At 39.9% G+C, this 13332-nt stretch overlaps 1 protein-coding gene across 4 annotated transcripts in view; it reads right to left on the bottom strand.

Moving 5' to 3' along the window:
* Positions 1-11998, bottom strand: part of nhsl2 (NHS-like 2) — an 86650-nt gene extending 74652 nt beyond the window's left edge. The window contains exon 1 of one of the 4 annotated variants that reach the window (XM_053681414.1): positions 10133-11998. In XM_053681414.1, coding sequence (XP_053537389.1) covers positions 10133-10496 — 364 coding nt within the window. In that variant the 5' untranslated portion in view covers positions 10497-11998. The remainder of the gene's footprint in view (positions 1-10132) is intronic. The other 3 variants (XM_053681415.1, XM_047156844.2, XM_053681416.1) reach the window with 3 other exon arrangements.
* Positions 11999-13332: the final 1334 nt, after the last annotated feature.

Below are 13332 nucleotides of genomic sequence, written 5' to 3'. Positions count from 1 at the left end.
TCATAAAAAAAAAAAAAAACCCTTTAATACTAGTATTCCTTGATGGTTCTTTGAAAAGATCATGGATCTAGATTTCAAAAGCATGATATACTTGGAAACTTTTCTAGATGGGAAACCCTCTGCTGTTCTTTCTTCATCTGTTCATCTATTCAATCAACTTCTAATCAATGTCTCATCCTCCAGACAGACTACTGAGCATTCGGAACGGTACGCATTATTTCAGACATCCTGCTAACAAAAGTGTTTTAGAAGTGAAATCACACTGAAGCTCTTTTTGCAGTTTTGCAGTTTCTGCCATTCGATGGTGTATTTCCACTATAGATACAGGCATGTCGAGGTGAGCATGGCTGTTTTTTCATTCTAAATAAAACCCGCTCAGCAGTTATTTCTGTTTGTACCCATGTGAGATATTTTCTTGTAAGCTTAAGGCCAACATTTCAATCTAGAAATTTCTAGGCCAACATTTTCTGAATATAGATAAATCTGTAGGAAATCTAACTATAATTGTAACTATATTTCACACGGCGATGGTGCTGCCTCTTGGTGGAGGAGCTTCTCCAGGGGCAGGATTCGAGAAAATCTTCTTAAGGAAGGTGTTAAGAAAGTTCTTCAGATAAATTCTAAGACGACTGTAAGAATGTTCCTAAGTGCAAGTCTTGACAAAAAATCTTAAGACGTTCTGAAATATTTTCTTGAACACATAACTTTTTTTTCTTAAAAACAAATTCAATATTGCCAAATAATAAATACCAATTTATTTATCTTTTTTTTTTTTTTTTTTTTTAAGTAGCAATCACTCCCTGATTATATAGTCGAATGTACAGGGTTTAAGATGTGTTCATTTAATGACATTAACCATTATATTAGAATTTACTTGCTGTAAAGTGGAATTTGTCTAATCTGACATGGAGGAGAAGAAAATAAATAAAAACTTCAGTAGGCAAGAGCTAAAATATTGTAGTGGTTATACATTATTTATTATATTGTATGTTACAAGTTTTATCATTTTCTAATGTTTAATATTAAAAAAACAATAAATTAATTAAAAACCTTATATTTTGGGGGATCCACTTTAAGAAGTTATTTACGAAATAAAAATAAGAATTGTTTTTTTTTAAGAAGAATTTTTTGGAATACAAAAAATAATGAAGTTTTTTCTTAAGTTAGAAAATAAGAAGAAAATGGTGAAGAAAAGATTCTTTTTTTTTTCTTAAGAATGTTTTGTGAATCTGGTCGCAGATTGTCCCGTTGAATTGAAAGTATTTGATATGTTTCTCGTTAGATGACGTGATTCTACATAGGCTTCCTTTTTTGAGACCACAACAAAAATTGTCAAATGCCAAAGCAATGCCATTTTATTTAACCGTACAACAATAAATGTGCACTTTTGCATATTACAGATTCTTGTTTACGACCGCTACATTGCTCGATGGACAGATAAGGTCCTCCTGTTCTGATGGACTATGAAAGCTCTGGGCTTTCAAAAGTTTGTTTCTATCAGCTTTCAGTAGCAGCTCTGGAGCGAGCCCTTTCATTGGTTCTTTTTCCCCAAAATATAACTGTAACCATACCATGAGATCCCGATGCACACATCTTCAGGCATGTACCAATAGTAAATTGTCTAAACATTTACTAAGGTTTATATTATCACAATATTGTTTTTTAAAAGTGATCATCATGTTGGGACAGCCTTGCCAAGCTTTTCATTCAGATGCCTTTCCATGTCTTTACAGATGACGTCTTATCTTAAGTAAACATGTATAAATATGGTTTCTCTTATATTAAAGAGTAAGCTAACTAATGTGTCTATTGTGTCACATGATACTTGCCAACACAAACATGACTGTTAATCAAAACAGTAAAGGCAATATAGACATGCTGTTCAGTTAATTAAGAAACATGCTGCAATTTGACAAATGACAAATGGCAAATTTGACATTTCTGTCCACCCAGAACATTTCCGTTTTCAAGAAATCCAGGAATTGCTTGTGAAGTGAACAGAATTATGGGCTTGTCTTCGCTGAAAAGACTACAGGCATAACTGCTTTCACAGTTTGCCAAAATAAAGTACTGCTGTCTTATGTTACATTCTAAATGAGATGGCCTTGATCTCAGAAGTGTATAATAATACTCTCTGAATAAAGCATGGTGATATTTTGTTAATATTTCATGATATTGTTACTGTGGATGAGACTGTAATTGGTGAAATGATGAATGTTCACAATAAGCACATTATGCTTGGTGTCATGTCACGGCAAACTAGGACTCCGTTTCCCAGAATGCACCACAAACTATAGTCTGCACTTATACAGTGCTTTTTTAACCCTAGCGGTTCCAAAGCGCTTTTACACTGATTCTCATTCACCCATTCACACATACACACTTGCAGAGCTGTCATGCAAGGCACTAGCTTGCCATCGGGAGCAATTTGGGGTTCAGTTTCTTGCCCAAGGACACTTCGGGATGTGGAGTCACGTGGGCCGGGAATCGAACCGCCAACCCTACGATTAGTGGCCAACCTGCTCTACCACCTGAACCACAGCCGCTACAAACATGGCCGCCAACGACTACAACTCCCAAACTAACACACAGAAGAGACTGATCATTCACTAAACCTTTGTGAAGTAAACGCTCAGTTGATCTGGTCTCTGTCATTATCAAGCCATTCTATTGTGCTGTGATTCTGGTACTGATTCTGTTTTGCCCTTGACTCTGATTATCTGCCTTTACCTGCTCTAGTCTGTTTGACTGATCATTTGACCTCTGCCTGTCCTCGTTGCCTTGCCCTTTGGATTATATTCTCTTCAATAAAAGCTCTTAACCACACTTGCATCCATCCTAAACCTCATTACATGACACATGGTGGTAGGGCGTGCTTGTTAAAGGGAAATAATCAACAACAGGGTGGCATATGTTACCACCTCAAAGTTTTATTTTCCTATAACAGTGTGCAATGAAGTGTTTTATTCTTCTTACACAACAGCAATTTACCAATGAGTACTAGTTAGCCCCTATATAGCTTATGTTATAATAGCTATAATCTGCCATCCCTTACATTAAAGTTAATTAGAGAAAATTATGTGAATGACTGCCAGCACTATTGTCATAGAAAATGACTCAACACATTCAAACCAATCAGATTTAGGAAATGTAGTGTTATATATTTAATATACTATGCCTCATGTTCAGCAGACGCCTTGTCAATACACACATTTTAAGAGCTAAGGCCAAAATAGTACAGTTCACTGAGCAATGTGTACAGCATAGCGCTTAATCTAATAGAATGTATTAACTTAAATCTAAGACATGTTTACGCATGATGATATACATTACACATCTTTGTGCATCTTGCAGATGAACACTATATTAACACAATGGAGCAAACTCTGTGTTGGTGGGGAAGGGGGTGTTGGGGGGTTCCTAAAGGAAGCATAAGTCTCATGCTGATGACAGAAATCTGAGGAGTGGACAGAGTAAACACTGAGCAGGATCCAATGTGTGAAAGTATGTTTTCCAAAGTACTGTCAAAATATGTAGAAGGGAAAAACAAAGGAAACAGTATTTGGGAAAGTAATGGAAAATCTGATACAGAGATATATCGAAAGTACGCAAAACATTCCCGTCCACCTGACTGTTCTGTCCGCCATGTATTTTACGGTATGCGTAGTAAGACAGGACTAGAGCCGCTAGTCAACTAATCAACAAAGTAAATTTTGATTAAAAATAGTTGCCAATTAATTATAAATATAAACAAATAAATGCTATTTGCTCTATGTTATGAATCACGCTGTGGTGCATGCTATGTCACTTCACACCATAAGTACTGAACCTAATTGAATCAATAAGTTTAAGTATCAAGTAGTTGAATCAATTGATTCAGCTTTTTTCAGCTTTTTTCTACTCAGTAGAAATATATTTTTTTATAAACAGTATGTTGTATGTCAAGACAACAAGTCACCAGCCTCACATTACTGGAAGTCGAACTTACAATTCCAAGCAGTGAAAACTTTAGAGCTAGCCAGTGAAGTTTGGACTTTTTGAATCCATTATTTTTCTTTTGAATCCAGGATCCAATAAATATGTTTGGTATACTAATGGATTATTCATTCGGAAATGTTCAGGGTTTCAGGCAAAGTTTGACAGGGGTGCTGTAGTTTGTCTCAGACCCAACAGCTACTTCTATCTTTAAGACTGTATATTACAAGAGCATAACGGCAGTCTGTTACATTGTTATAGCAATGTGTCAGAGTGCGAGTGGGAAGACGGCTGTGTTGCAGAACTACATGGTCTGTGTCATAAGATGCAGAGCCAAAAACTGAGCAGCCAAGAGAATCTGAGGCACTGCCCAGAGCAGGAACAGGAAAACCAATCACATACTGCACATGTTTAACATAAAACACACACATGGTCTCCCGTCTGTAAAAACGCTTGCGATTGGGTGAATACAAGCTCACAAAGACTGGACTGGACACTGCCGAGAGAAGCGTGTGTTGTTATGAAAAAGGTCCCTGAGGCGAAATGACTTCATGATCACACTAATGTGGTTACTGCTATAGTCAACATGAGAGTGCAGCCATGAAAAACCTACTCCCATCGTTCAATCCCAAACATGACTTTCCCACGGGATGCCTGAGTGAGAGAGAGAGAGAGAGAGAGAGAGAGAGAGAGAGAGAGAGAGAGAGAGAGATGTGAACCTGTTGCGTAACTGTTTCTTTTCATTTCAGCTGACAAATTGATTCCTTTTGTGCTTGCATCTTGTATCTTTGAACTGGACATCGGGAGAAGGGGAAATCCAAAATTACAGAGTAGAGTAGCTGGGAGAGTTTAATGTAGCACTGCATTAACTTGTTCTTGAGACATTCCTGTGCACATGATGCCTCAGTTCAGCTTGACTGGGTTTCTCTTGGCAGCTGGAACTTTGCCACGACAACTAAACTCCCAGCCAAGAGAGCAACAGAGGCGCAAAAAATGATTTAAATTATAGAAAAACGTTCTGTGGCGCATAAGAGGGGACTCAGGCACACGGCCAAGGCAGGAAGTTGTTAATAGTTTCTTCTGGATTTCACCTGAATTTATCTTTCCCACTAGAATGATTTCCCTCACTCTATTCAGACGCTGCCTAATTTTCCCCTCTCTCCCTCCTCTCTACCACTCCCACTGTCTCTCCTAGTCTCCGTCTTTCTTTCTCACTCTACTCTTTTTCTTCTCCTCTACTTTGCTCCATCTAGTATTTTAAAAGAATAGTCCCATTTTAAAACCTCAAAACTATATTCTATTGAGCGTTCAGAGTTGTTTTTCTTTTTCGCATTTTTAGTCAAATTCGTCAACAAATTATTTCCAATAGACTCTAATAAATCATATATTAGTCGCATTTTTTCATTCATATCTTCCACCACTTTCTGGGAACCATCATCAACCAGGACCTCAACTGAGAGCTGAACATCAGTTCTTTGCCTAAAAAAGCACACCAGAGGATGTACTTCCTGTGACAGCTGAAGAAGTTCAACCTACCAAAGATAATGATGGTGCACTTCTACACCTCCATCATTGAGTCCATACTCACTTTCTCCATCACCATCTGGCACGCTGCTGCCATTGCCAAGGACAAGGGCAGACTGCAGCATGTCATTCGCTCTGCTGAGAAAGTGATTGGCTGCAATCTGCCACCTCTTCATGACCTGTACACGTCCAGGACCCTGAAGCGGGTAGTTAACATTGTGGCTGACCCCTCTCACCCTGGACACAAGCTATTTGAATATAATAACTATTTGAAGCACTCCCCTCCAGCAGGAGGCTGAGGTCCATCAGGACCAAACCCTCACGTCACAGGCGCAACTGGCCTCATTAACAATACTCAGGACCCACCATGGTCTCTTATCCACCACCACAGACATTACACATTACGTTAATGAACATCCCCACACTGTTGTTCCATATGCGTTACATAACTTTCTCTCTTGGTTATTCTATTAATATTATTTTATTTCTTGTATTTTACTATTATTGTTAAGCACCAGTACACCAAGAGGAATTCCTTGTACATGTAAATCACTGTACTTGTCAATAAAGGTGATTCTGATTCTGACATTTGGTTAAGCTAGTTCACATATTTAGAGAAAATTGATGACATGCAGAAACATGCAGGTGCACAGCAGTACAACAATTCCAGGTAAATTTGTAGAATTTAGAACCATGAAATTAATAGCACAACTTTGGTATGTATTATGTGTATTACGTGGTTGCATTACCAATATCATGAAATTTCGTCTGTGGTGGTGAGGTCATTTCTGTTTTGTCTGTAACTCTAGAACATCATACTGGATTATTTTTCTTATTTTAAACACAGGAATACACTAAATATTTCCTGACTATATATATATATATATATATATATATATATATATATATATATATATATATATATATATATATACACACACACACACACACACATAAACCACCAGACACTCTGCTTAGCCAGACAAAAGTTATAGTAACACGTCTACATTATGTCCAGGCCTCCTGTCACATTTTAGGCCTTTTACTCCATGCATTATTAATCTCAAGGCTAGACTCTCTTTAAGCATGAATGGACTAAAGACTGTAAGTGCTTCGGTGTAATTATTCAAGGGAGAAAAACAATTTTTTCTACATTTCTAAATGTTACACTATAAGAATAATGAAGGCTTGCGCTGGTCATGGTACACTAGCACAAAGATATACTTTAGCACATGAAGAACAAATTTTCATATTAAAAGGGCATCTGCAATGGGTTGGCACCCCATCCAGGGTGTCCCTTGCCTTGTGTCCCGAGTCCCCTGGGATAGCTTCCAGGCTTCCCGTAACCCTGTGTAGGATAAGCAGTATAGAAAATGGATGGATGGATGTTATGGATGGATTAAAAGGGCATCTATATGGGTCAAAAATATAGTCCTGATCTCGCTGTCATCTCTGCATGTACTGTATATATGGTTTGTTGGCATGATTTGGCTCCATTTGTCCCCTTAGAGCAAAGACTCACTGCAAATCATATAAAGTTCTTCAGCTTTATCCTATGAGGAAACATTTCTATCGTGATGGAACAGAGTCTTTCAGGTTGACTCCACCCCATCAACAGAGCACGAAGGCTCACTGAATGGTTTGATGAGGATGAAAATGACTTACATCATTTAAGCTATGACCAGTTCACAGTCACCAGAACTGGTCGAACCAATTCAATGCCTAATGGAGATTTTGGACAGAAGGGTTAGACAGTATTTTCCACCACCATCATTAAAACAATAACTGAGGAAATATCTTTTGGAAGAATGGCATTCTTCATTCCAGTATAGATCCAGAGATTTATAATCTACCAAGAAGCTACACCTTATTCTGGTTCACAATCCCTCTCAACTGCAACATGTTAAATGTAGTCTCACTCCCACATGCCTTGATTTCTGCAAGGATACCTGATTCCAAAAAAAATGCTCTTTAAAAACTGAAGACTGGAATGGTAAGAAAAATTCATGGTATGATAACAGTTGATTCATGGTATGATGACAACAGTTGATACATCAAGTTATTTCACAAAGAGGATTACATAAAATGACAAAAGACTGCTGCTGTAAAAGAATTCAATTATTTTGGCATGGGAAGTTGCTGAAATATTTTTAAGCAGTTAAAATATTTTTCTTAAAATGGTCGCTCTTCAGTAGTGAACGTATCAAAACAATATAGAAATACTTGTCCTGAAAAGAATGAGAAAAACCATTTAACAAATCCTGGCGTTCATTTCAAAACGACTTTTTGACTCTTATTATTATTATTATTATTATTATTATCAACAAATATCAACACACCAGGAGCCCATCACACTCATAATAGTATCTGCTTGTTGCCACCCAAATAGTTCCACCATGAATAAGCAAATGTGCCTAATATAGAAAGTGTTTTGCATCAACATCAATGGCTAATCCTAGTCTAATAACACAATATAAAAAGTTGGTTAATATTAAGAGTCTATCAGTTTCATAATGTCTGATATATTCAGTCAATTCAGCGAAAATGATTCTGCAGCTCTGCTCAAGGCTAAAGATTTCAACACAAGGCATGTCGTAAAAGCTTGCTCTATCAAGCATGATCTGTGTTGTGGTTGTGACACAAACATTTATTTGTGCACTTGGGAGCCATCTACCAAACATACATTAATCCTTATTTGAATCCCTGCCTCATTTTTTCCTATCATGCCCTACATGGCTGTTTTTCTTGAAGGAATGACCGGCATCCGTAAAGAAGTACATTTCAGAGCCGTGTTTTTGTGTGTATGTTAAGGCTAAGTATAACATGAAGGGATAACTTTCTGAATTTAAGCTGCTCCTTCACCCCATGTCCTCGTCAAATGCTGGCACGCACTCTCCAGTTGGACCTGAACTCCAGTTACCATGCTCTGAAGAAACAAATGTCCCTGCCAAATAATCTGCTGCCTTTCAGGAACTGCTTCAGTTATCTTGAACTTGTCAGAGCAAGGGAATTATCGCACAATTAGGCCATGATCCTAAGCAAATACAGGTGGGTTATATATTAACAAAATAGTCTAGGCCTATGTACTAGAGAAGTTCGATAAGCTCATGGTGGGATTAAGGGCAAAGTTGGGGAGCTGCTTCCTCTGCTAAAACAAAAGGAAGTGGACAGAGGAAATATTCTGCTCTTCTTCAGCTTAGCAACACAAAGTAGCGTAGGAGGCGTCGTAGTGATTGCATGCCAAAACTGTGGAGCAGGAAAAGGAAAGAAGAATAAGCGCATGATTGATTTGACAGATGAACCTGATGAAGATGAATACGCTACAAGGAACATCCCCGTGCAGTTTGTTTGCTGTTGATTATTATCTGACAAGAGTCCATTCAGCATGATTTCTGGATAGCTGTCCAGTGACCTCGCTGGCCACACAGATTTGTCTTGTTCATCTGGGTGAATCTCTTGATTGTACTGAACTCTACTCCTATTCTAGGTCTAAATCTTTTGTGGACTCATAATACAGCCTTGTGGCATTTCACTCTCTTGGTCTGGAGATTAGTTACAATGGAAATCCCACTGGAGCCAATACATGTAAACAGTACAGCTCTTCATTTTCATTAACACCACTCTGTGACTGGACTCACCAGTTTGTTAGGACACTATTCATTCTGCTTATACCTCTTATATATATATATATATATATATATATATATATATATATATATATATATATATATGAAGTGTGCCACAGAAGTAAAGCAGAGATACTTAGAACCATGGTTGTGAAAGAGGGGGGTCCTGCAATCTACTAATATTGTTAGTCAGAGGAAAGCCGTAATGACCAGTCATTATGCCTATAAATAATGTCAACTGTCAATGTCTAATGCCAATCTAAATGTAAAAAATGGGTTGTTTGTGGGGAAAGTACCAAAAGGTTGAGCTATTAGGGGTCCCTGACTGTAAAAGATTTCAGAACGCCTGACCTAGAGAGTGAGCTTAGTAGTCTTATTTAAGGGGAAAGAAACTATTCTGGTGCGCTCACGTGTAAAAATCTGTTTGAGGCAATAGAATCACATACACACCCCTGTTACTCTCCTTTATGAGTTCCCTTTCTCAACAGCTGTGTGAACAGTCTATAATAGATCAACTTGTTGGGGTAAGAGAGGTAGCAATGTACTGCATATGAGTGCAACACAGACCTGCTGAAAGAAAAAACATACAAACAAAAAAACAATAGAAACCCTCATCAATTCATTAATAAGGGCTTTAATTGTTATAATAGGAAGTGTGTTGGTTTTAATCGGAACTGTAATGGTCCCTATTGGTTTCTACTGGTAATTTGTTGCCTTCTACTGGTGGCGTGTTATGTCTAGTGGATACCATTAAGGACCAGTTTAATGGTTAGCTGATGGTTTATAATGGTATTTGTAGTGGAAACCATTACATTTTCTGTAATGGTTTCTGTTGTTGTTGTTGTTTTTCCAGCAGGAGACTACAACACAACAGGCTCATTCTGTAAACAACAATTTGTAAACAGCAGTCATGCTGTACTGCCATAAAAGTCACGCGCACGCATACTTCTCCTATCTCACACGCCTGTGAAGGGAAGACATTTGACCAAGACAAAACCAACACCGACCTTGAACTCGGTTTAACGGCGTAACAAGTGATCCATCAGAGCTCAGAGGCGTCCGCAAACGCAAAGTAACAGAGCGCGGCTTACTTTGTAGCGGCGGCTTGCTGGCTGTGAGAACCGAGACGTGTCTTTGCAAGCTGAGAACTTTGTTCTCCAGTGTTCCCGAGCGATGGCAAATGGAGACGATCTCTCCTTCGAGTTCCTCCAGGATGCTGACGGACTGCCTGCATAAATCGGAGAGCTGTCTGAGGATGGAGCACAGGCTGAAGCCGCACACGTCCGCCAGGTCGGTGAACGGCGCTCCGCCGCTCTTCAGCGCGCTTTTGCACACGTCCTTGGGCGCGACAACGCGCTTGCAAAACGGCATCTTGTTCTCTTTGTGTTTACTGAACTGTTTGCAGTTTGTTGGAGGTCCGATCAGCGCGCGATTTCCCCGCGCTCAACTCCGTGGCTGGCTCGCGAGTACAGTGCGGGCATCTTTCTTTCTTTTCTTTTTTTCTTTTTTTCGCGCGTTGCTGCTGATTGTCCACTGCGCGGAGCTCTGTTCAGCCTGCATGAGTCCAGAGAGAGAGAGAGAGGGAGAGAGAGAGAGAGGATTCAGAAGTCAGCGGCTTTACAGGAGGATGCAGTCCAGCTACAGGTACATGAGCTGCGGCCAAAAAAATGCATACTACTAAACTAAATAGCATGTCAGGTTTCTGACCTCTGTAGTATGGTATTATGCGGTTTTGGACAGCCACTGGAGCTGCTGTATTATTTTGACACTGTTTAATACGGTAGTGTGCGGTTTGGATGCACACACACACACACACACACACACACACACACACACATCTGAAACTGTGCAATAGTCCTCGGCTGCTTTTCATGCCCAATTGAACTTTGACTTTTTGCGCGCCGACTTTACGCATGCGCGAATCCAGCCTAAGGTGACCGCTACGTTGTCTTTCTGCTTCGTGCTTAAGACTGTAGATGTATTGTGGCTTACAAACACCACAAAGCAAACGTTATCCTATTTGTAAAGCAGATGTGCAGCCACAGCAGTGCTGTAAAATGATGAGTCCTAGGGCCATGATGAAGGATTGTCAAGGAGAACAATGATCCAGGATGAGGAACCTGGTGTTTTTTTTTTTTTATTAGATGGTCCACAATTCTTCCTGGCGCTCCTGGTTCAGACAGAAGAGTCCACATCTGTAATCTCACACCTGAACAATTCTTTTTGAAGATCAGAAGAGTTTTTATTTTGGCACATTTTGCAGCACTCGATCTCAAGTTCGAGGAAAAAGTACGCTTTGGCGACTTTAGGTTTTTACAGCTGTACTCCAAGAGTGTGAGTTCTAACGCTGGTGGGGGGAAAATGCACCCAGGTTCAGCAGTAGGGGGAAAAAACAACAACCTACAATCCTTGCACTCCTTCCTCCAGTCCAGATGTTGGCCCCTCCCAAAGCTCACATCTGCTGCATGTGTGCACCCCCACCCAAAACCATAACTTGGCTCACCTACATGTTTTGTTCATCTATTCTTACATTTCCTAGACCTGAAGGCTGCAAAATGAGTTAAGCTAAACAGCACTGAAGAAGAAGAAGAAGAAGAAGAAGAAGAAGAAGAAGAAGAAGAAGAAGTGGTGTAGGTAGGTGAGCAGCATATCATCCAGGTCCACTCAACTCATCAGACGTTTCCATCCATGCATGACTTTATGGAAGTCCGTCATGCAGCACTATTGATCAGAAACATGTGGGGGAACCATGTCTGGCTGCTAGTAAAACATGACTGTCTCCATTGTTCCAGGTCTCTCCACCCTATTACACACAGGCCAATCACGCAGGCAGAAATATTCCTAGAGGACCTTGATATTGACCCCCCTCCCCTCCCCTCCCCTCCCCCCCTTTCACTGAAATGTTTTCCCTCTCATCTGGTTTGTCCAACCTTTTTCTTCTTCATTCTGTTTGTGTGCACACTGGCCAAATATGATTCTGAAACCATAGAGCTCTTGTGTAATCAGATCAAAGTGCTGTGTTTTATTTTGCACCAAGGGGAGATGTGAGCAGTGCAGGAGCAGTGCTGGAGTCTGGCAAGCTTCATGTTTCATTTTTAAAGGGCGCCACTGCAAAAATAAATAAATAACAAGACCACAGACTTGCTACAAAAGGTGTGTCAGGTCCATTTTGAAATTCTGCTCTCATAACAGATTACATCAATAATAATGCTTACACATTTAGGACACAACATCCCAAGAGTACATGTAAATGTGGTTGTGAGCACAAAGTATTGTTGCGGAATGAAACAAAAAGCCACCTAGAAGCATATACTGTATATGAAACTCAAGGACACGAGACACTGTGTAGGTGTGTGTCTTATTCTGGACACGAGCCCCAGCAGTGTGTTGGAGTGGGCTGATCCGAACCATGCTGCAGCGCTGTGGACCATCAGGCCAAAGGCTGCAGGACAAACAGGTTGAAACCCAGCAGGACCCATATGGCCTGGAGAATAGCCACAGCCAAGTGGAACACACACATTCACATGCAAGTATACATTCCTCCTGTGACGTAGCTCCTCGTGACTCGTTAACTTGGCACATACTGGGTCTTATCCAAAGTAGCGTAGTGATAGTTCTCCATGGAATACGTAACGTGCATCCCCACTGATCTCGGAGAAATAAACACACCTAGATTCTAACTGACTCATACATTTTATGGTTCCATAAACCCATATATAATACATCAGTGTCCCTCTTCATCTGTTTGGGTCTACAGTGGGTCACATCGAAGTTCCAATGGAACATCACCTTAGAAAATGGAGTCTCTGTGCATTTCATTCATTGTTGCCATGTTACCTTACCTTGTCTCACTTCCTAGCTGCTTGCTCTGAGGAAATGAAACGGACAGGAAGAATTGAGGACAAACATATCTCCTTTGTTCCCTGGAGCTGTTCAGTCATACTAATGTGCCTCCACTTATTGATGTAACATACTGTATCTGCACTTCTGGGCCACAGGCTGAGGGATGTAGGATCGATGAGCCGAGGATTCAAATAAGCATGAGGGTTATTGTGAAAGAGCCACTAATTACGTCCTATTCAGCCTCAATCACTCGTCTGTGAGCAACTGCACTTGGTGATACCAGCACATATGAGCTATTACGACCAAAACAAGATTCTGTATCATGTTGGGAATGGATGGTTGAGCTTCATTTCCTCTGGCTAGT

This window comes from Ictalurus punctatus, chromosome 7, assembly GCF_001660625.3.
Source record: "Ictalurus punctatus breed USDA103 chromosome 7, Coco_2.0, whole genome shotgun sequence".
NCBI lineage: Eukaryota > Metazoa > Chordata > Actinopteri > Siluriformes > Ictaluridae > Ictalurus > Ictalurus punctatus.
This window is presented reverse-complemented; position numbering and strand designations above follow the sequence as displayed.